At 37.9% G+C, this 22,707-nt stretch overlaps 1 protein-coding gene across 4 annotated transcripts in view; it reads right to left on the reverse strand.

The window, feature by feature from the left end:
- Window positions 1-22,707, reverse strand: part of INPP4B (inositol polyphosphate-4-phosphatase type II B) — an 839,852-nt gene that overhangs the window by 181,728 nt on the left and 635,417 nt on the right. For all 4 annotated transcript variants that reach the window (XM_043902501.1, XM_043902500.1, XM_043902504.1 and 1 more), the window contains 2 exons: window positions 4,876-5,006; window positions 4,414-4,518 (listed from right to left, as the gene is read on the reverse strand). In XM_043902501.1, coding sequence (XP_043758436.1) covers window positions 4,414-4,518; window positions 4,876-5,006 — 236 coding nt within the window. The remainder of the gene's footprint in view (window positions 1-4,413; window positions 4,519-4,875; window positions 5,007-22,707) is intronic.

Below are 22,707 nucleotides of genomic sequence, written 5' to 3' on the forward strand. Positions count from 1 at the left end.
ACCAGTGAAATACCAAGGCTTGGCGAATCTTACTTGCATCATTACCTTGCAAAATGTTGTCTGTAATTCAGCTAAATGTTCAAATCAGTAACTATAGATCTTAAATACATTTAACTATGATTCATTTAATCTGCTATTAAAAAATACGCTATATAAGTAGAAAATCTGATTGACTACCATTTATAAACATTATACTTTGCAAATAAAGAAAATCAAAGCTCAGAAAGGTTATGAATTTGGTCAAACTAGGAAAAGTAAGGCGTAGAGCCCCCAAAAGTCAGTCAAGTTTTTAATTTCTATGATAATATAGAGTTGGTGATCTAGTCCAGAAAGCACCTACTTTAACTGAATTTCAATTTAAAATAATGTTTAAAATTACAAAAACATAAATATTTTAATACATACAAATTTTATAATGTTATATGTAGGACTTGCATGTCTCATATATATATATATATATATATATATATATATATATACACACATATATATATATACACACATATATATGATATGTGAGTAGCCTTGGGGGAAAATTAATATGTAATAGAATTCAGTACTTTCAAATTAATTTTTGATTTAATTAATTTTAATTAATCTCTAGTCTTTTTGCACATTTTTTCCCTTAGGTGTTCAAAGAAAGAAATCAGTCTTTCTGAAAACATGTGAAAAACTCTCTAGTTGATGAGTTGTACCCTATTTCTCTCGCCTGCCAATGCAAGAGACACAGGAGACGTGAGTCTGATCCCTGAGTCAGGAAGAGCCCCTGAAGGAGGAAATGGTAACCCACTCCAGTACTCCTGCCTGGAAAATTCCATGGGCAGAGGAGCCTGGTTGGCTACAGTCCATAGGGTCGCAGAGTTGGACATGAGTTAGTAACTGAGCATGCACACCCTAGTTCTGTAACTTCAAAATCTAGCTTTACTCTCTACTGTTTGGTATTTGTCATCACAAATAAAAAATTCTTTTATATATCTTATTATGGGTTGAATTGTGCCCACCCTCCCCTCAGAAAGGTATTTTAGACCATGACCTTAATTGGAAATAAGGTTTTCAGAGATGCAATCAAGTTGAAATAAGGTAATTAGAGCAGGTCCTAATCCAACATGACCTAATCTGGTATGTCCTTAAAGGGGACATTGAAGCAAACACAGAAGATGATATAAAGACATAAAGGGGAATGACACGCAAAGACTGAGGATCAGGTGATATATCAACAAAGAAAACTAAAGAAAGCTAAAGATTAAGCTAAGATTAACTTTCAGAGGAATCATGGCTCTGCCAACACCTTCATTTTAGCTCCCAGCCTCCAGACTGTGTCATTACATTTCTGTTGTTTATGACGCCCACTTGGTGGTACTTGTTATGGCAGCTGTAGGAAACTGACACATATCTCACTAAACTAATCAGAAGAAATTTAGTTTGCTTTTTCAAATGTCTTTATTTTAGTTGCCAGTTCCTTTTACACTGCAGAAACAACAATTAAATAATTTAATGCCTTGTATCATACCAGTTCACTCTAGTCTATTTTCAGATATTAACCTGGGAGAAAACAGCATAATATAAATGGTTCTTTTGTTTTTAAGAAGTAGAAAGTAAAAGCCCACTTAGCTAATAATTTCACTTTGTATACTAGAAGTATTTTAAGGATCATCACCAAATATTTGAATGGATATTTAAGTATAAATTCATATCAATTTGTCTCCAACAGACTATTTGGTTTAATGATACTGCTATCCATCCATAGCTGTAACTTGAGTTATCATTTTCTCTCTTCTTTTTATTTCATCTGTCATAGAACTTGCAAGTGATGATTTTTCCAAAATGCTTCTCTAAATCGTCATTTCTCTAAATGTGGCTACTTTTTTGGTTGAAGATTTCAGTGTGTCTTAGTAGGCTCTAAACTGATCACTTTCCTCCAATTTTAACTGTCATGAAAAAACTGACAATTTGCTTTGTTCCAGTGATGGCAACTATCACATGAATCACAAAAACTATTATTGTTGATTCTATATGTTTTATATGCTCTAGCTCACTTAATCAGGACAGGAACAACACTGCTTAGAAAGATTAAATAACAGGCTTAAGGTCAAACATAAAGTGGTAAAGCTGAAATTCTATTATACTTCAAAATATATAAACTTGGTACTGTATCATAAAAGTCTCTTCATATTGGCTATTAGAAAAAAAATTATGTTGGTTGCCAGATAGATTTTGAATGTCCTAGCTTCTTTATGACTTTGTTTTTGATGATTTTTAAAAACCATTAGATGTTGTTATGTTCAGTAGCTCAGATGGTAAAGTATCTGACTGCAATGCAGGAGACCCGGGTTTGATCCCTGGGTCGGGAAGATCCCGTGGAGAAGAAAATGGCAACCCACTCCAGAATCCTTGCCTGGAAAATCCCATGGACAGAAGAGCCTGGTGGGCTGTACAGTCCATGGGGTCACAAAGAGTTGGACAAGACTGAGCAACTAACACATGTTCAAATTATTAATAGACACAAGTAATCAAGGAAGAGCTTCTAAATGCCTTAGGGCCAATCCATCTTGCTTTTAATTCAGTGCTTTCATCTGACATAATTTTTGGTAAACAGGATGCATGTTAAAATTTCAGATACTTGATAAGGTATATGATAATGCAATTACAATTATAATTAAATATAAATAATCAATATAATTATAATATGTTTATAAAACAACAATGGGCTTCCCTGGTGACTCAGCTGGTAAAGAATCTGCCTGCAATGAGGGAGACCTGGGTTTGATCCCTGGGTTGGGAAGATCCCCTGGAGAAGGGAACAGCTACCCACTACAGTATCCTGGCCCAGAGAATTCCATGGACTGTATAGTCCAGAGGGTCGCAAAGAGTTGGACATGACTGAACAACTTTCACTCACATCAATAATACAATCATATGTCAGAATGATTTCAATTACGTTTGAACTTGTATGTTAGCTAGTTGTGTATAGACAATCAGTATACACAAACTTCTACAAATTTTTTTGATTACAAAACTTCAAGTAATTTTACGGCAGACAGATTTCATTTTAACTTTTAAAAAAGTCTAACCTCTCTATTTTGAACTGTGGTGTTGGAGAAGACTCTTGTTGGAGTCTCTTGGATGCAAGGAGATCCAACCAGTCCATCTCAAAGGAAATCAGTTCTGAATATTCATTGGAAGGACTGATACTGAAGGTGAAACTCCAATACTTTGGCCACCTGATGAGAAGAACTGACTCATTTGAAAAGACCCTGATGCTGGGAAAGATTGAAGGTAGGAGGAGAAGGGAATGACAGAGGATGAGATGGTTGGATGGCATCACTGACTTGATGGACATGGGTTTGAGGAAGCTCTGGGAGTTGGTGATGGACAGGGAAGCCTGGCGTGCTGCAGTCAGTCCATGGGGTTGCAGAGTCAGACACAACTGAGCAACTGAACTGATTGAACCTCTCTATTGTGACAATGGCTGCAAAATTGTGTGTTAGGATGCTTCTGTAGATGCATCTGTGAATGACTATGTGTGTGTTTGTATGTATATGTTGATAGACTTAGCATGAAAGATTGACAATCTAAAGGAACTTTTGGCTATCTAGGAAGATGAGTAGGATGACCATAGAATTTACTATTCACACAGAGAGAGCTTTGAGAGGTAAAGGATGTGGATGGCATCTTTAACAAAGCTGCTGGACAAACATCATAATATGGTCCTTTTGCTGATAAATAGTGGCAGATGGCTCCCCCAAATATTCACAAAAAATGATATAGCAATAAGTTAAAGAAAAAGGGAAATGAGAAGAAAACTTAAAATATACTTTATACTGAGAAATGGCAAGGAATTATGTAGCAGCAACATCTTATCATTCACTCTACAGCTATTTAAGTATGTTATGAAAATTTATATGTATTTTCTTGAAAAATGTATCTCAAAACTGAGTACATCAAAATACTCTACCACTTTCTGATAAATCCACTTGTCCTAGAGAAGGGGTGATCCTGTTGATAGTCACCACTAAGTCAGAGAAACAGCCTTTCAGTCCAACTTTGGACTTTAATTTCTCAGGGTAGATATAAAATGAACCAGTCTTGTTTTGCCTTTTTTTTCTAATTCAAATAGTAGCACAATGGGAGGCTATTAGGAATTGCTGAACATACTTCAGGAAGCTAATACTTATTTTGTGTAGTTACTGGCAACTGAGTCCAAGCACCATATTTACAAAGCGTTGTCCAGAAACACAGCAACGAAAATACAATGGCTTCTTTGTCAGTGTTTAAGGTCATTATCAGCTTCAATTGTTTCATCTTCATCTTTGTATAACTGCTAGAATTTTAAATTCTTCCAAAAGTCAAGCCATTTAAAGAAGTACACACCAACATGATTTGTCCATTGGAAAAATAAAACTATATCCCTACCTTTCAAATGAGGGCTGTGTACGTGCATTCTTTGCAGATGTAGATTTATTGGAACAAATTCTAATGTTTTTTCTCCTTTGCTGCTGCTTGATTTGAAAGAGGACCCTAGATGGAAAAAATTGAATATCATTAGTAAATAGGTATGTGCATGTGTGTGTAAGTGCACAAACAGGTGTTGAAAAGTCCATCTGATATAAAAGTTCAGAAGAAAAATATTTCCTGCACGAGCTGTTTTTTTTTTCCTCAGAAATTTAATTTAAAAAATTCTGTTACCCATAAATGATGCCATGAGGGAAAAAAGTACAATTTTTTCTTCTTGGCTTTTCATGCCAAAATGGTAGAGTTGAAAATTAAAAAAAAAAAGTTGGCTTTTCTACATTCATAATAATACTTATGATTGCTTTCACATAACATACATGAAACTCATTTCACTTTGAATATGTGAAGTCATTGATTTCACACCTGTTTCCTTGCTGAGTTCTGTCAGAATGTCTTGGTACATATTCAGCATTTGATCACAGTGAGTAAGGACGTTTTTTCGTAGATTGTCCCAGTGTGGAGAAAGCTCACCAAGTTCTTTTAGCTCCTGGTTTCTGTTAAGTATGGAAAAGAAGAGAAAACATTGATTGTTATCTTAAATCCATCCATACAAAATGCTTTGTCAGGGTTGCCAAACTAATTGACCGACCATCCCTTTCAGGAAAACTTTGTGCTTATTAGGAAAAAATCATTTTAACACAAAGGAAGATATGAATCGTTTAGCTCACACAAAAAATTAAAAGTTCCGTATGCTCAGTCACTCAATCATGTCTGACTCTTTGTGACCCCATGGACCACAGCCCGCCAGGCTCCTCTGTCCATTGGATTTTCCAGGCAAGAATACTGGAGTGGGTTGTCATGCCCTCCTCCAGGGGATCTTCCCAACCTGGGGATTGAACCCACGTCTCCTGCGTTGCAGGTGCGTTCTTTACCACTGAGTCACTAGGGAAGCCCACGGTTCTATATATCAAGAAACAAAGTATATTTAATTTATTGACAAAAATTTCACAAAGATGGCAAAGACTTACTACCCTTAATATATAGAGAGGCCATTCAGTTTTGTTTTTTTTTTTTAATCATACTAAACCTCAATAGAAAAATAACTAAATTCTAGGCTTTGACTATTCAAACTAAAATTATCTGGAATGAGCTATCTAACCATGTCTGAAGTTTATGTATAATATAGCTATAATTCTTTTAAAGCCCATAAATAGTATAATCAAGTATGATTTTATTGGTCTTAATTTCTGCCAAGGACAATTTAAGTAAATACTATATGCCTATATTTTGTCCCATCTTTATCAAAAGACCTAATCAAGTCATCTAGGTTTTAATTATTAACTTTTATCTAATTCTCTACCCTTTAGCCAAGTTAATTTAAATCATCAGAATGCCTTTTTAAATTATAATGATAAATGATTTAATATGCTGCTTGGTTAGATTTCTTATTCATTTCTGTAACCTTTTACCAACAACATTTTCATGAGGCTAATTTAACCAGCAATAATGAACCGTCTTTGCTATTTTGGCTGTGAAACATGCTAAATACCAAGCTAATAAATTCAGAAGATGTAGAATCTTTAACATCCTGTTAAATGCAAGAATAATGGATGGTGTGCAAAAATGTGACTTGCTTTCAAATTCCTGTAGCTGCTTTTGCTTTGTTTCAACAGGAATGCAATATAGTATTGCTGCATCTTCCACCTGAGGTCTTTATAATTCCTGTGAACATTAATCTCAGTCTCAACTTTTCCATAGATTAGCTTTCATCACACAACATTCACAGAGGTAATTAATCAATGGACAATTAGAGTAAGGGAAGTTCATGGCAGAAGGGGGATTAGGAGGGAAGGTTGAAGAATTAGAGAGTCAAGTTCTCTGTGTGGACTCAGATGACAGGGTGTTCAAACTCAGGACAAAGTAGCAACAACCAAAACAAACACATAATTTAAAAAGCTGAAGATACCCAAGTCTAGAAGAACTCGGGTGCTTAGGTCAAAACTGAGGTACATAGCAAATGTGATACATCAGCTTACTAGGTAAGATTTTGAGCTTTATTTTCAATATATGGTTATAATAGAAATATTAACTTAGTATTCTTGTTTAATACTAATAAATGTACCAAGGGTTTACAATGTATGTTGTCCCTGAATCTCTATCAGAAATAATAACTATAAGGGGGAGTGGTGAGAAAGGGAAGCAGTGATTTTAAAGTCCCTGACTATGGTGTGGAATACTACAATGGAATATACCTCCCTGCCTAAGACAAATCTGACAAAGTGTGGTCTGAAAAGCTTAGTGTTCTATAGGGAGTGACTTAGGGAAGCAGGGAGGAAATCTGTAAACTGATATTTAGAACGTATTATATTCCTCCAGTATGTCAAAACTTATATACAGGAATACGTAGATGAAACCTGACATTCACTGCATGTTTCTCCCAAGAAAACATTCAATAGATATGCATCCTGAAAGTGACAACCAACCAGCATAAGGTTTCTCTACATTAAAAAAAAAAAAAGTTCAAATGTAAGAGAACTATAGAATAAAGGTGTAATAAACCAGAGCAATGAAAAATGCATAAAACAAAATGGGGCAGAGGAAAAAAGTCACTGTAAGTTTTTTAAAAAAGAAAAATTACATTGCTTGCTAAGTCACTTTAGTTGTGTCCGACTCTTGGCGACCCTATGGACTATAGCCCACCAGGCTCCTTTGTCCATGGGATCCTCCAGGCAAGAATACTGGAGTGGGCTGCCATGTCCTCCTCCAGGGGATCTTTCTGACACAGGGACTGAACCCATGTCTCTTACATCTCCAGAATTGGCAGGTGGGCTCTTTATCACTAGTACTACCAAAAAAAAATTACATTAATACATTAAAATAGTGAAGATAATTGGGTGCACCAAAATCAGCAAGCTTTTCAATCAGGAAGGCTAGGGTTGTTTGTACCATAGTTTAATTTTGAATTGGTAAGCAAAAACTTTTGAGTTTAACAGCCTTGCTTTCTCGAAGGCAGGGCCTGAGATCAAACAATCCCAGGTCAGCCAGAGGGAGGAAAAAAGAGAAGGGTTGAAAGGATAAAGCAAAAGCAGACATAAGGTGGTCTGTTAATGAGCTAGGAAGAACTTCACAAGAAAACAAAGCTGGTTACTTGACCACATGGAACTACTCCAGAGAAGTCATAATGGAATTTCTCCTCTTTGGAAAGATTATCTAGGTGGAGGAAAAGTCGTTTATTTATACCAGTTCCTTACCATCTTCTTTAGTTCACTGATAAAGGCCTCCATGGGGCATTAACTCCTTCATAACTCCAGTAGTATAATATGTCTCCTCTGGGCAGCAACTGGGGAGTAATATCCCAGTGGAGACAGAACTTTCCTGGGTCTGGTCTGGAAAGCCATAAAGATTCACTCTGGATATTTCCATGGCAGATATCATTGGGGTCACGACAATGGCTGGTCTTCACCTTAAGGGAGACTGATAAATTGATGGAATTAGGAGATAAGGAGACAGTGGTGGCACTGGCTGTGGCTCTCAATCGAGCAAGTGGTCAAAAGCTGAAGACATGTTGGGGGTGAGTAGGCATCAGTTCAGTTCAGTCGCTCAGTCGTGTCCGACTCTTTGCGACCCCATGAATCATAGCACGCCAGGCCTCCCTGTCCATCACAAATTCCCGGAGTCCACTCAAACTCATGCCCATTGAGTCGGTGATGCCATCCAGCCATCTCATCCTCTGTCTTCCCCTTCTCCTCCTGCCCCCAATCCCTCCCAGCATCAGGGTCTTTTCCAATGAGTCAACTCTTCACGCGAGGTGGCCAAAGTATTGGAGTTTCAGCTTCAGCATCAGTCCTTCCAATGAACACCCAGGACTTATCTCCTTCAGGACGGACTGGTTGGATCTCCTTGCAGTCCAAGGGACTCTCAAGAATCTTCTCCAACACCACAGTTCAAAAGCATCAATTTTTCAGTGCTCAGCTTTCTTCACAGTCCAACTCTCACATCCATACACGATCACTGGAAAAACCATAGCCTTGACCAGACGGACCTTTGTTGGCAAAGTAATGTCTCTGCTTTATAATATGCTATCTAGGTTGGTAAAAACTTTCCTTCCAAGTAGTAAGAGTCTTTTAATTTCATGGCTTTAATCACCATCTGCAGTGATTTTGGAGCCCAAAAAAATAAAGTCTGACACTGTTTCCACTGTCTCCCCATCTATTTCCCATGAGGTGATGAGACCAGATGCCATGATCTTAGTTTTCTGAATGTTGAGCTTTAAGCCAACTTTTTCACTCTCCTCTTTCACTTTCATCAAGAGGCTTTTTAGTTTGTCTTCACTTTCTGCCATAAGGGTGGTATCATCTGCATATCTGGGGTTATTGATATTTCTCCCGGCAATCTTGATTCCAGTCTGTGCTTCTTCCAGCCCAGCGTTTCTTATGATGTACTCTGCATAGAAGTTAAATAAGCAGGGTGACAATATACAGCCTTGATGTACTCCTTTTCCTATTTGGAACCAGTCTGTTGTTCCATGTCCAGGTCTAACTGTTGCTTCCTGACCTGCATACAGGTTTCTCAAGAGGCAGGTCAGGTGGTCTGGTATTCCCATCTCCTTCAGAATTTTCCACAGCTTATTGTGATCCACACTGTCAAAGGCTTTGGCATAGTCAATAAAGCAGAAATAGATGTTTTTCTAGAACTCTCTTGCTTTTTCGATGATCCAGCAGATATTGGCAATTTGATCTCTGGTTCTTCTGCCTTTTCTAAAATCAGCTTGAACATCTGGAAGTTCTCGGTTCACGTATTGCTGAAGCCTGGCTTGGAGAATTTTGAGCATTACTTTACTAGCATGTGAGATGAGTGCAATTGTGCGGTAGTTTGAGCATTCTTTGGGATTGCCTTTCTTGGGGATTGGAATGAAAACTGACCTTTTCCAGTCCTGTGGCCACTGCTGAGTTTTCCAAATTTGCTGGCATATTGAGTGCAGCACTTTCACAGCATCATCTTTGAGGATTTGAAATAGCTCAACTGGAATTCCATCACCTCCACTAGCTTTGTTTGTAGTGATGTTTTCTAAGGCCCACTTGACTTCACATTCCAGGATGTCTGGCTCTAGGTGAGTGATCACACCATTGTGATTATCTGGGTCATGAAGGTCTTTTTTGTACAGTTCTTCTGTGTATTCTTGCCACCTCTTCTTAATATCTTCTGCTTCTGTTAGGTCCATACCATTTCTGTCCCTTATTGAGCCCATTTTTGCATGAAATGTTCCCTTGGCATCTCTAATTTTCTTGAAGAGATCTCTTATCTTTCCCATTCTGTTGTTTTCCTCTATTTCTTTGCATTGATCACTGAGGAAGGCTTTCTTATCTCTCCTTGCTATTCTTTGGAACTCTGCATTCAAATGGGAATATCTTTCCTTTTCTCCTTTGCTTTTCACTTCTCTTTATTTCACAGCTATTTATAAGGCCTCCTCAGACAACCATTTTGTCTTTTTCCATTTCTTTTCCATGAGGATGGTCTTGATCCCTGTCTCCTGTACAATGTCACGAACCTCTGTCCATAGTTCATCAGGCTCTCTGACTATCAGATCTAGTCCCTTAAATCTATTTCTCACTTCCACTGTATAGTCATAAGGGACTTGATTTAGGTCACTCCTGAATGGTCTAGTGGTTATCCCTACTCTCTTCAATTTAAGTCTGAATTTGGCAATAAGGAGTTCATGATCTGAGCCACAGTCAGCTCCAGGTCTTGTCTTTGCTGACTGTATAGAGCTTCTCCATCTTTGACTGCAAAGAATATAATCAATCTGATTTCGGTGTTGTCCATGTGTAGAGTCTTCTCTTGTGTTGTTGGAAGAGGGTGTTTGCTATGACCAGTGCGTTCTCTTGGCAAAACTCTATTAGCCTTTGCCCTGCTTCATTCTGTACTCCAAAGCCAAATTTGCCTGTTACTCCAGGTGTTTCTTGACTTTCTACTTTTGCATTCCAGTCCCCTATAATGAAAAGGACATCTTTTTTGGGTGTTAGTTCTAAAAGGTCTTGCAGGTCTTCATATAACCGTTCAACTTCGGCTTCTTCAGCATTACTAGTTGGGGCATAGGCTTGGATTACCGTGATATTGAATGGTTTGCCTTGGAAATGAACAGAGATCATTCTGTCGTTTTTGAGATTGCATCCAAGTACTGCATTTCGGACTCTTTGAGTAGGCATAGACAAGCACATAAACTGGGCCCAGGACAGGCAAACCTCTTGCATAATTCAGGTTCACCTGCATCATTTTATGAAATCCAGATAGCATGTAGAACAACATTCTTCATCTTCCCCAAGAAGGAAGTTCAAGTACAATCCTTCCAAGTGATGACCAGTTGCAATTCCCCAAAGATTTAAATAGAAGCAGTACACCAAGTACAATAGTTGATACTCATGCTGATTTGGGGGGCCTTAACTGATGTTGATCACCCATCTTTTCTACCACTCACTCCAGATTTGCCTCAGACTCTACTGGCACTTCAGCTGGTCTGGGATGCTGCCTTGTGAGGTTATCTAGATCTTAATCCCAAGAGATTAGGCTCTTAGTTTTCTTTCTTTCATGGAATTTTAGTTGTGGCAGTTTCCCAATTATTTGGACATGGAACATCTCTGAGTTCTAGTCATATTTTTCTTGGCTCAGATTGTGACACAGTACCCCTGTTTCCTCATGGCGATGAGCATAGTACCTCTTCCTATCTCTCCATTTAGTTAGAAATGTATGGTGGTCATATCACATGCAAAATCAATCACAACTCCCAGTTAATTTTGACTCTTACTGGGTCCTCTGACAGAACTGCCTCTGCCCCTACTCTAAGAATCAGTATTCTAACTGGCAAAGTCTAAGGTTATAGGGAAAGGATATTGGGAAAGGATCTCCAAGTAGGGCATTGTGATTGGATATAAGGGCCCACCCTTTCTTCTAGAGGTGGTTATTCAGGCTATGACTGGCACAACATCTGATATGAGCTGTTGATTTAGTATATAAACTTCATCCTGGAGGTTTTTTGCCCAAGTTGATACCTTAGCTGAGTCTTTCAAGGTGAATATTATTCCACTGTTCTATCAGGTCAGTGGCTTTTTGTTGGGGGTGGGGTAGGGGAGGGGCGGAATGGAGTGCCGTGATTACAAACTCGTATTGCAGCTCATTTGATGTAGCAAGGGTCCTTTGGTTGGAGCAATGTCATGTGGGACAGCATATCATTGGATCAGGCATTCTGCGAGCCATCAGATGTGGGAGCTAGCAGTGGCATTGTGAGCAGAAAAAGCAAACACAAATTCAAACTACGTTTCATATCCCAGTATTAACTGTTGCCTTCTCCAAGGTCATAGGGATCCAACTTAATTGACCTGCCATCAAATAGTTGCTCAGTCTCCCCCACAGAATGGTATAATATTTGAGTCCATTGCCAATGTTAATGCAATGTTAATTTAGCAGTAATAGTGGTTACATCAGTCTTGGAGAGGGAGGCCATGCCTTTAGGTTCAAGTATAACCCCTGTGTCTATCACCAAGGCCATTCTATTCTTGGGTCTATTTCACAAACTCTGGCGTGTCTGAGAGTCTGGCTAATATCCATGGGCAGGTAATAAAGTCCATCTGGTTGCAAAGGGCCTTCTCTGCAGTATTTGTTTTCTGATGAGCATGGCTCTCAGGCATAAAAGTATTTGTGCTAACTCCTATAAGCCCATCACCATACCCCTGTCCAGACTCCTTGAATCCAGTCTTCTAGTCTGATTTCTTCCAGATCATTCACTTTGCTAATACTCAATATATATCCATGCCTGAAGCCATCTCTCTCTCTAAATGAATAACAATTACACTGTTCTTCAGATCTACCCACAGGATGGATTTTGTCATTACTAACCTTCGTTATCTACCTAACACATCAGCCTGACCCATCTTTTTAAGCGTTCGAATTCTTTCCTCCTCCATGAGTCAATCATATGAGATCTCCCATGGGGCTATAAGTATGAACGAGAGAGAAGCATCATGAAATAGAGGTACTGGCATGAGGTCGGACATGAGACTCTGGGACAGCTCTTTATGAAACATATTCATACCTCCCAGACCTGCTTAAGCTCAATTCCAAACGTATTACTCCCATCTCACAATACCTTACTCCTGTATCATACAGTGGGATCACATCAGTACCTATGTCATAATGGGCAGCTCCAGGCCAGAGGTGTGTCCCATCATCAGAAGTTTTGTCTCTTAACTAGGGTCCAGTATTAGACTGGGATGATGCAGGAGGCACCAGCACATTTCAAAACCCTAAAGGTCTGCACTGAAACAGTCTTATCTGGATTTGCTGAAGCTTCCCCAGGCTAAAACTATTTCTCACCACAGATACTTTCAGGCCCAAGGCTGGACCGCCATGGTCATGCACCCAAGGACTTGCAACATAGGATCTTCTGAGAGGTTCCTGTTACTTGGGCTCTGTTTGACACATTTTGCTTCTCCATTAATAATCTATATGGATATGTAATAATTTATATATATACATATACACTTTATAGAAATAAATATATATTATATAAATAAGTATATATTTATATATGTATAACCACTATATATCATATACATCAAATATATATATATGATATATAGTGATTATATACTTTTTTGTGTATATGACTTTTATGTATATTAATGACATGTGTATCAGAAATACAGCTCAAAAGCATAGCAGTCACTTACGTACATAGATGAAAAAGGTCTTTTTGTGTATGTATATGCATGTGCTGTATTCCTGATTTTCCCCATTATTTGTCATTGAACCAACTTATGTTAGAGATGAAGCAACCCTATGTTACTCCACTGCAATTATTAGCATCTCCTTCATTTGTAAAATATCCCATTAGATAATCCAAATTATAGGATACCAGAATTAAGATATCTTTTTGATATAGTCTGTAAGAAAACAACAACTACAAACTCACACAATATCACAGTTGGAAGGAAATTTAGGAAACAGTTTGAAACCTCTTGCTTCACAGAAGGAGGCATCTAAATAGAACTGCTTGTTAGTCTAGAAGTCACTAGAATACTATAAGACTTTTAGACTATAATCCCCATGTACACACTTTCCTCATCCCATAAAATTCTGCACTATAATGGCAAAGAAATACATAACAAATTAACAAAATAACAAATAATAAACAGTTGCTTGTTTGTTGAAGGTACTCAAAGAATATATGTTGAGTGACTTGTGTTTACAGCCTGGACCTATTGACTTTTAGAAGTACATATATAATCTTTCTTGTACTCTTAATATTAAACCTGAACTCAGGATAAGTTATAATTAGGAACTTTTACTTCTGAGTCATTCAGTTAGAATGGCATGACACCTAGGTACCCAGTACTAATCTCTAAAATGTGTTCAAGTGTATAGTGGTGTCCAGTATTCTGAGACCCACAGATAAGGCCCCTGTGGTCCAGCCTGCATGTTGCCACTGTTACCTAATAGAAATCTGGCATCCACATTATAATTACATAGTTACCCATCTTTGCTAAGTCTTTGGTATGAATGATAAAGGTGATAAGCTCTGTAAATGTATTTTCAATTCATAGAAAAATATTTTTTCAAACATTCCTTGCCCATCTATAAACTTCATCGTTTTATTCACAGTAACAACAGCTTCTGCTTTCAAAAGCTGTGTACTGGGAAGACCCAGAGGGATGGGATAGGGAGGGAGGCAGGAGGGGGGATCGGGATGGGGAACACATGTAAATCCACGGCTGATTCATGTCAATGTATGGCAAAAACCATTACAATATTGTAATTAGCCTCCAACCAATAAAAATAAATGAAAAAAAAAAAAAGCTGTCTCTTTCAATTGTTACCCTACAACAATAAAAACAAAAATTTCTGGAAAATCTCCTGTCCTGCTAGAAAACATACAATTTTTTATGAATTCCCTACTCTACTCTTACTAAAGTTCTATTTTTAAAACAAATCTTCTAGCTAGTCTCTAACTCCTTCTGATTCTCCAAGACTCTAATAGCGAGGCACAGAAAGTTGAAAAGACTGAATATTCAAATATTAATAAGCTTAGGCCGGTTACGTGTTAAAGTTCTTTTGGCACTTACTGCCATCCATCCACTTTCACTTGGTTACCTACAAAAATAAAAGGCAGATTATATAAAATAAGTCTCCAAAGGAGACAGGTGATTGCTAAAGCCTACTTGAGAAATATCTAATGCTCTATGGTTCTTGACATTTCAACTGTAAAGTTTGACATTCTTGATAGTTGATGAAATATTCATACAGCACTCTGGAAATAACCTGATGGGGCACTTTTTGTCTATATGGTTTATTTCATCTTGCCTTGTTTAAATATTTCAAAAATACATGCTTTCCCTCTGCAGGAAAATTTCAAGTAGTTCCTGGAAGTTCTTATGACCTGCTGAATTTTCCAAAATGTGAAACACACAATTAAATATATAACAAGCTTGAAAATGCAGGCTATTAAATAACATAAAGAGAAAATGAGACCACCCCCCTCAAGAAAAAAAACAAACCAAAGGACTCCTGGAAGAATAAAGAGGAATCACTGAACACAAAATGAGTCATATAAACTAAAAGGGAAATAACCAAACCTGCCTTACAACGTTCACATATGATGCATAAAACATTGGAAAGATAATTAAACGGAAAAAAGTTCTGCAGACTTCCTTACTTACACCCCTGGGTGTCATGGATAAAAGAGCAGGGAGGGTGTTGGGCAATAGAGAAGCCAAGTAAGCAAACTAACATCAGACCCTTTTCCTTACTCTAGCCACCCACCTGCTCTAACTGAATCTCTCTAATTATATAGAGCTATTAAAAACATTTCTGCTGGTAAAAAATAAAACTAGGTTTAAGACTACCAAAATAGAACAACAGTTAAAAGAGGAGAAAGTTTATCATCTACTTAAAGCTTCAATTTTAAAGATAGTTTTAAAGCCTGCTGATAATGTATTTAAGAGGGGGAATTCCAACACAGGGAAATTTGCTCTGAGTCTTTGAGTGCCTGAGACTTGTCTTTGTTATCATTTTGTTCGACCACAGTCCTTAGTCCATGGAAAGTGTGTAATGTAGGCCTGCTGACTGAATGAATGAAAGGACTGCTTGCAGATTGTAGTTCTAAGATTTTTCTGATATTTGAGAGAAAGTCAGAATATAAACTGACTCTGTATAGTCAAGGACCCCATAGTTAAGGCTATGGTCTTCCTAGTGGTCCATACAGTTGGGACAGCTGGACCATAAAGAAAGTAGAACACCAAAGAATTGATGTCTTCAAACTGTGGTGCTGGAGAAAACTCCTTCAAGCGCCTTGGACAGCAAGGAGATCAAATCAGTCAATCTTAAGGGAAAGCAACTTTGAATACGCATTGGAAGGATTGATGCTGAAGCTGAAGCTGCAGTATTTTGGTCATCTCATGAGAACAGCTGACTCACTGAAAGAGTCCCTGATGCTGGGAAAGACCGAGGACAGGAGGAGTAGAGGGCGTCAGAGGATGAAATGGCTGGACAGCATCACTGATGCAATGAACGTGAACCTGGGCAAACTCTGGGAGATGGTTAGAGACAGGGAGGCCTGGAGTGCTGCAGCCCATGGGGTCACAAAGAGGCCAACACAACTGGGAGACTGAACAACAACAGAATATAAACTAACCCTGAAGTAGAATGCTGAGATCTACTTCAAATACAATGGACACATGTAATATATAAATGTGTCACTGTTGAGTCCTCTAACCTCATATGGTCTAGGTCTGTAACCCTGGCTTCTTTAATTCTTCCTCAGGGACAGAAAGATTTGAAATATATCTTCATATAGCATTTCTTACTGCAGTGGTTTATTCTGTGTGTCAGTTTGGCTGAACCACAAGGCATCAGATATTTGGTCAAGTGTATTTGCAGATGTGTCTATGAGAGTGTTTTAAATGATATTAACATTTAAATCTATAGATTGAGTAAAGCAGATTGTCTTCCCTATTTTGGGTGGGTCTCATCCAATAAATTGAAGGCTCACATAGAACAAAAGGGCTGAGCGGAAGAGAACTCCTCTTGCCAGACTGATTTTGAACTCGGACATTGGCTTCTCCTGGGTCTCAAGCCTGCTGGCCTTTGGACTAAAACTACATCACAGTCTTTCCTGGGTCTCCAGCTTGCTAACTCACTCTGAAGATTTTAGGATGAGTACACACAGACACACATACACACACCTCCTACTGGTTCTGTTTCTCTAGACAATCTTGAGTAACACACTATGTGGAGATTTCATCACAAAGCTTTCTCTCTGCTTATGTAAAAGAAGTTGACGGGTAGTGATGAGATATAAATGTCTAGAATATAGTTTAGGCTCTTTCATGACTTTTTCACAAATACTCTGCCGACTTCAAAAGAAAAATAACCACAGAGACACTCAGCTTGTCTAAGGGACATACACAAAACATTGCTCTAGTCCTGGGGTCAAGCTTCACACGTGAGCATCTATTTTATGTGCAAACCCCCAAAAATAAACTTAAAAAAATCTGGTATGTAAATTCAAAAATCTTTGATATTTTGAAAAGTAATTATTATAAGAAAGAATGCCAAAGAATAACAGTTAATTCATTTACAAGAATGTAGTAAGATCAAATAACCTGATAAAAGTTTATCTACCAAAGGATACAGCCCAGTAAGAAAAACATTAACATGTTATCTGAAATTGTTATTATCTAAGCAAACAGAAATATTTTCCCACAGTGAGCTGTGCAATACCATTTTGTAAAATAAAAATAGCTACACAATTTAAATAGAGCTTTTGGTAGTTATCACACTCTAAAACTACATGTGGGTGTACATGGGTGGCAAGTTTAATAGCCAAATGACTTTCATTCATTAAGTAAAATTAGAGTTCAAACCAAACCTGAAAGAAGTCATAAAAATTTACCCATTAGGAAAAAAATTAAATACAAAATAGTCAATGAAGAATAGACTCCATAAATGACTGGCGGGTGTCTTCATTTCATAAAGTGGTCAGGTGATACCATAAAACTGAGCAAAGTCTGGAAAAAATGACTGGACATTCTGAGTGATAATTTACTCTTTTCTTGCTTGCCATTAAAATAAGTGGCTGTGGTATTATACACCCAAGGTAACTACAGGAATTAGTTGTAATCACAGAATCTGTTTGTATCTGATAACCAGCCAAGTTTTATAATTTAATTTTAAATAACTTCATTAGAAAAAGAATGAGCATGTTTTATTCCATCCTGAGAGTCTATTTTCTGTTCCTGATAAAGGTGATTTGGTGTTTATTTACTTGTAAATAACATCTCACTTACCCTCCAAAGTTTGTCAAACATGGTCATTTATTATCATTATTATTTTTTATTTCTTAAAGCTCAGTGTTCCACTTATACTTAAAGTGGTGGCATGTTCTCTGAAATTTATCCTAAATCCCACATATACTAATACATGTCTTTTCATTTTGGGTAGCGAGGAAAATTACTAACTGTACCTGAAAGGTTAGTAAAGCAAGAACTCGTGCTCACAGCATCATTATCTTTCCCTTAGTCCTGCCCATTCTTTTAGAAAGTGTAAACATTTGTGGGTATTACCCCTGCTAATTCTCACCCCTGGATCTGGAATGTAGATGTCCCCAGTTCAGTTTCAGAAAGTGAAAGAAAGTGAAAGTGAAGTTGCTCAGTCATGTCCAACTCTTTGCGACCCTGTGGATTATAGCCTGCCAGGCTCCTCTGTCCATGGGATTCTCCAGGCAAGAATACTGGAGTGGGTTGCCATTTCCTTTTCAGAGGTATATGGTAATCCAAGAGGTTCCACAAAGTTCTTGGCACGCAGAGCTCTCTGAGGGACACCATGAGGTTTACCAGGTCATCAAGGTTACTTTGGTATAGAATGTGTCTCTTTCCTTTTTCTTAAAACAATCCTCAGATATAATTGCTTCAAAGTCCAGACTAAACAAAATAAAAAGTTCATTCCCACTAAGCACATTTCAAGGGCTCAAAAGTCACATGGCTATCAGAGTAGGCAGTGCAGTATAAAACATTTCCACCATCGTGGAAGTTACAGTAAACAACACTGCTCTAGACAAATGAGAATATAAGTGAGCAGAGCAGTGACTTGTCTGATGCCATATTGCAAGGACGTGGCAGAATCAAGACTTGTACCACAAGGTCTTGTGAATGCAAATCTTGTCCTCTTTTTAATCCCTAATGAGTATGATTTCCTCAGCAGCTAAAAGGTAAAGAATCTGTCTGCAATGCAGGAGATGCAGGATCGATCCCTGGGTCAAGAAGATCCCCTGGAGGAGGAAATGGCAACTCACTCTAGTGTTCTTGCTGAGAAAATCCAATGGACAGAGGAGCCTGACTGATTGTGGTCCATGGGGTCACAAAGAGTCGGACACAACTGAAGCGAATGAGCAGACAGGCATGATTTCTCTGAAGAAAGTTATTCTTCCATAGAAGGACAACATGGGAATCTCCCATGTGAGGGACTCATCTGAATGTCACTTTCACCCAGGTCAACAAAGCTGGTGCAAATAGTTTGCTCAAGTGTGCACTTACTAGACAGCCTTGGCTACCAGAAATGTCAGAATCTCAAACAACTGAACAAAATTCTTACATATTTTTTAACAAATATTTACATAGTGCTTATTACACTTATTCATGCCAAGTACGATAATAAGAACTTTACAAATGTTCACTCATTCTATATGCATAACAGTCCAGGGAAGTAGCTATTATTATTATTATACTTATTTTACAAATGAGGAAACTGAGACTCAAGGAAGATAAGTAATCTACTCAAAGTCACTCAGATAGTAAGCAGCCAAGTTGGGATGAAACCCAGTGTTTAGGGAGGATGCCCATGTTTTCAACACTGTTAGAAAGACCCTCCACTAGAAACAGCACAATCTCACTCTCACTAGATATCACAGCAAGAACATATATCTGTATACCTTCAACTTGGGGAAAAAAAAACAAGAAAACCTTCTGCATTTTGGTGACAACGACACAGCTTGATATCAGCCCTCTTATTCTTTACATTAAATTCCAGTGAGCAGGAAGAAAGGAGGATTTTATGTTACTAGTGCTCTTCATTAAAGATGCTACTGCTGGTTATCCTCGATGAGTGCAGTCCAACAGAACTCTGTGTGATGGGACTGTTCCAAAGTTGTGTTATTTAATTGTGATGGTTACTATCCATAGGTGACTATTGAGCACTGAAAATGTGACTAAGGTGATGGGAAAACTAAATGTTTAATTTCATTTCATTTTAACAAATTTTAACTTAAGTTTAAATAGCCACTGGCTCAATTAAGAGCCACAGAGGGCTCGCTCTAGTTTTTCTTCTAAACCTTGTGCCTGACCACTATGTACTGCACGGATGACTTATACTTATCTATTCAGTCATGCAGATAAGAATGTTTGAATTATTCTACACACCTTACTCCCAGATATAATCCATCACTAAACTCTGCTGAGTTCAGCTCATTAAAAAAAAAAAACAGAACTCAAAAGTTTGTACATTTCACCATTTTCCCCCAACCACCAAGGTCTTAGCCACCATCATGATAAGCCTAGGCAACCACAAATGCCCTAAATTGTTTTACCTCTACACACTTCTCTGCCTTTTTCTAACTGTAATCATGTCATTCTCCTCTCACAATTTCAGTTGTTCCTGGGAGAAGATTACATTCCTGAGTGCTTATTATATGCCAGGTATTATGCTAGGTTCCAAGAATAGTACAAAAAGAAAATTGACAAGTTCTTCCTTTTCTGTGTCCCAGGAGGCCCTAACTAATCTGAAGCCTGACTATCATTCCAAAATCACTCTCAACTCTAAATACACAAGTTTTCTAGGAGAAGACATGCCCAGTCCATTTTTCTGACCACTTGGAATTTGTAATGCCATACAGTAAACATATACATGAGGTATGCTAAGTTGGTAAACTAAAGGAGATTACAAATATATTATAGACTCAGTTTTCTATCTGAAACACTGTTAACATTCAGGCAAGATAAAAACAGTGATAATAGTTTTGATATATTGCATGTCTCCTGTGTATATGGGGCTTCCCTGGTGACTCAATGGTAAAGAATTTTCCTGCCAATTCAGGAGATGTGAGTTCGACCCCTGGGTTGGGAAGATACCCTGGAGAAGAAACTGCAACCCAGTCCAGTATTCTTGCCTGGGAAATCCCATGGACAGAGGAGCCTGGTAGACCACAGTCCACTGGGTCTCAAAGAGTCAGACAGGTCTTAGCACCTGAGTATGCACGCACAAGAGTGGTTTCTGCATATTAAAGCCCTTTGTACATATGTGGGCTTCCCAGGTGGCACAGTGGATAAAGAATCTGCCTGCCAATGCCAGAGATACAAGAGACTTGGGTTCGATATTTGGGCAGGGAAGCTCCCTTGAAAGAGGGCATGGCAACCCACTCCAGTATTCTTACCTGGAAAATCCATGGATAGAGGGGCCTGGTGGGCTACAGTCCATGGGGTCACAGAGAATCTGGCATGACTGAGCAACTGAGCATGCATGCATGTACATATATACCAGTCATTTTTCATCAACAGCTCATTTTAAACCTCACAATAACTTTGTGTATTTATTATTTAATCTTTTATTTACAGTTGAGGAAACTGAATATTAGGGCATTTACATTAATTGTGGATTTGGAAGAGTCAGGTTTCAAACCCGGAGCTGCACTTATACACACACACACACACACACACACACACACACCAAATACTGTAGTCATTAAGTGCTAGAGTTTCTTGATTATTCACTTAATTACTACAGTAGCCTTTTAGGACAAATGATAACATTAGCTAAAAAGTGAAAAAGAATGAAAATTGAGAGATTAAGTAATTTTCTAAAATTGTAAGTGTGTATCAAATGGTAGATACAGAGATTGTGGACTTATTATTATTCCAATTCTGTGGTTGTATCATCACAACCCACACTCTCCCCTACTCAATCCATGTGAAGGAAAGACTCCTGGTACAATGGGCAAACATGCTTCTGAATGAGTTTTGCCTTATTTGTCCCAGAAGGGTTATTATTACAATAGCAAACAGCAAAATAAAACACATATTTCTATCGCCAGCTTGGTGATACTAAGCACTCTCCAGGACCTCTCATTAAATGATACCAAGAATCCATAATGATGAACTTAATGGCACACAGCATCTGTCCTCAAAACTAGGAGTTGGTAGAACAAATGTGCTTTCTATGATAAATAATATACCACATGGTATTCCAACTGTGCATCAGCATTGCATGAAGAAAAATGAGCAGAAGAAATAACACTAATCAGGTAGGAGTCAATAGTGGAGTCCTGACGGGATATTTTTATGCATCATTGTTAGATCTTTAGGACTTCAGATTTTTCTCAGAGAAAGCAAGCAAGAGAGACAGGAAGAAACATAAAGATAAAACAGAAGAGATAAAACATCTATGAGATTCATCAGCTTGAGGTTTATTTGTTATCTATGAAACCTAAACAGTATAGCTGCTCCTATTGCTTTTCCCATTAATCACTGTTTCTTTCAGGTCAGTAAGGATTTTCAGCGTGCCTCTATTTTATCCAAGTATGCAAATGTCAATAGACTCTCAAAAGTTATATACTTCTGCCAGGCCAAAATAAACAAAGTATAGGTGAAACTGGAGATGTAGGTAGACAGTAAGGAGCCCTAGCTTGCCTTGTAGGCTGGGTAAAGGGGAAACCTTGTGTGGTGAAAAATTTTGAAAAACAGTACATAAATTATACTTGAGATGGTTTAATTCCATGGACAGAGTAGCCTGGAGGACTACAGTCCATGGGGTTGCAAAGAGTTGAACAGACTGGGCTACTAACACACATACAGGCACAACCACATTCAGTGAACAGGGTGGCTCGCTATGTGGTAAAATTCTACTGTAAAACTTTTTGTGCAATGAGGATATTTCTGAAGTAGAATTTATCTGAATACATTTTAGTTCTAGCTCATAACTCCTAGCGAATGCTTTCAACATTTCTTAAATGGCAGCCCTGTAGCATTATCAGTTTGAAATCATGTGAACCTTTTTGAATACAATAGTCACAAAATATTTTTAAGATAAGGTGCAAGATCAGAAAATTAAAAATCTTCAGCATTTCTTTCAAATTTTATATAATGCTTAGAAAATCCATTTAATAGTATATGGTAATATTTAAGTGAGCATATATTAACAGAACATGTCTCTGAAATG

Source organism: Cervus elaphus, chromosome 5, assembly GCF_910594005.1.
Source record: "Cervus elaphus chromosome 5, mCerEla1.1, whole genome shotgun sequence".
NCBI lineage: Eukaryota > Metazoa > Chordata > Mammalia > Artiodactyla > Cervidae > Cervus > Cervus elaphus.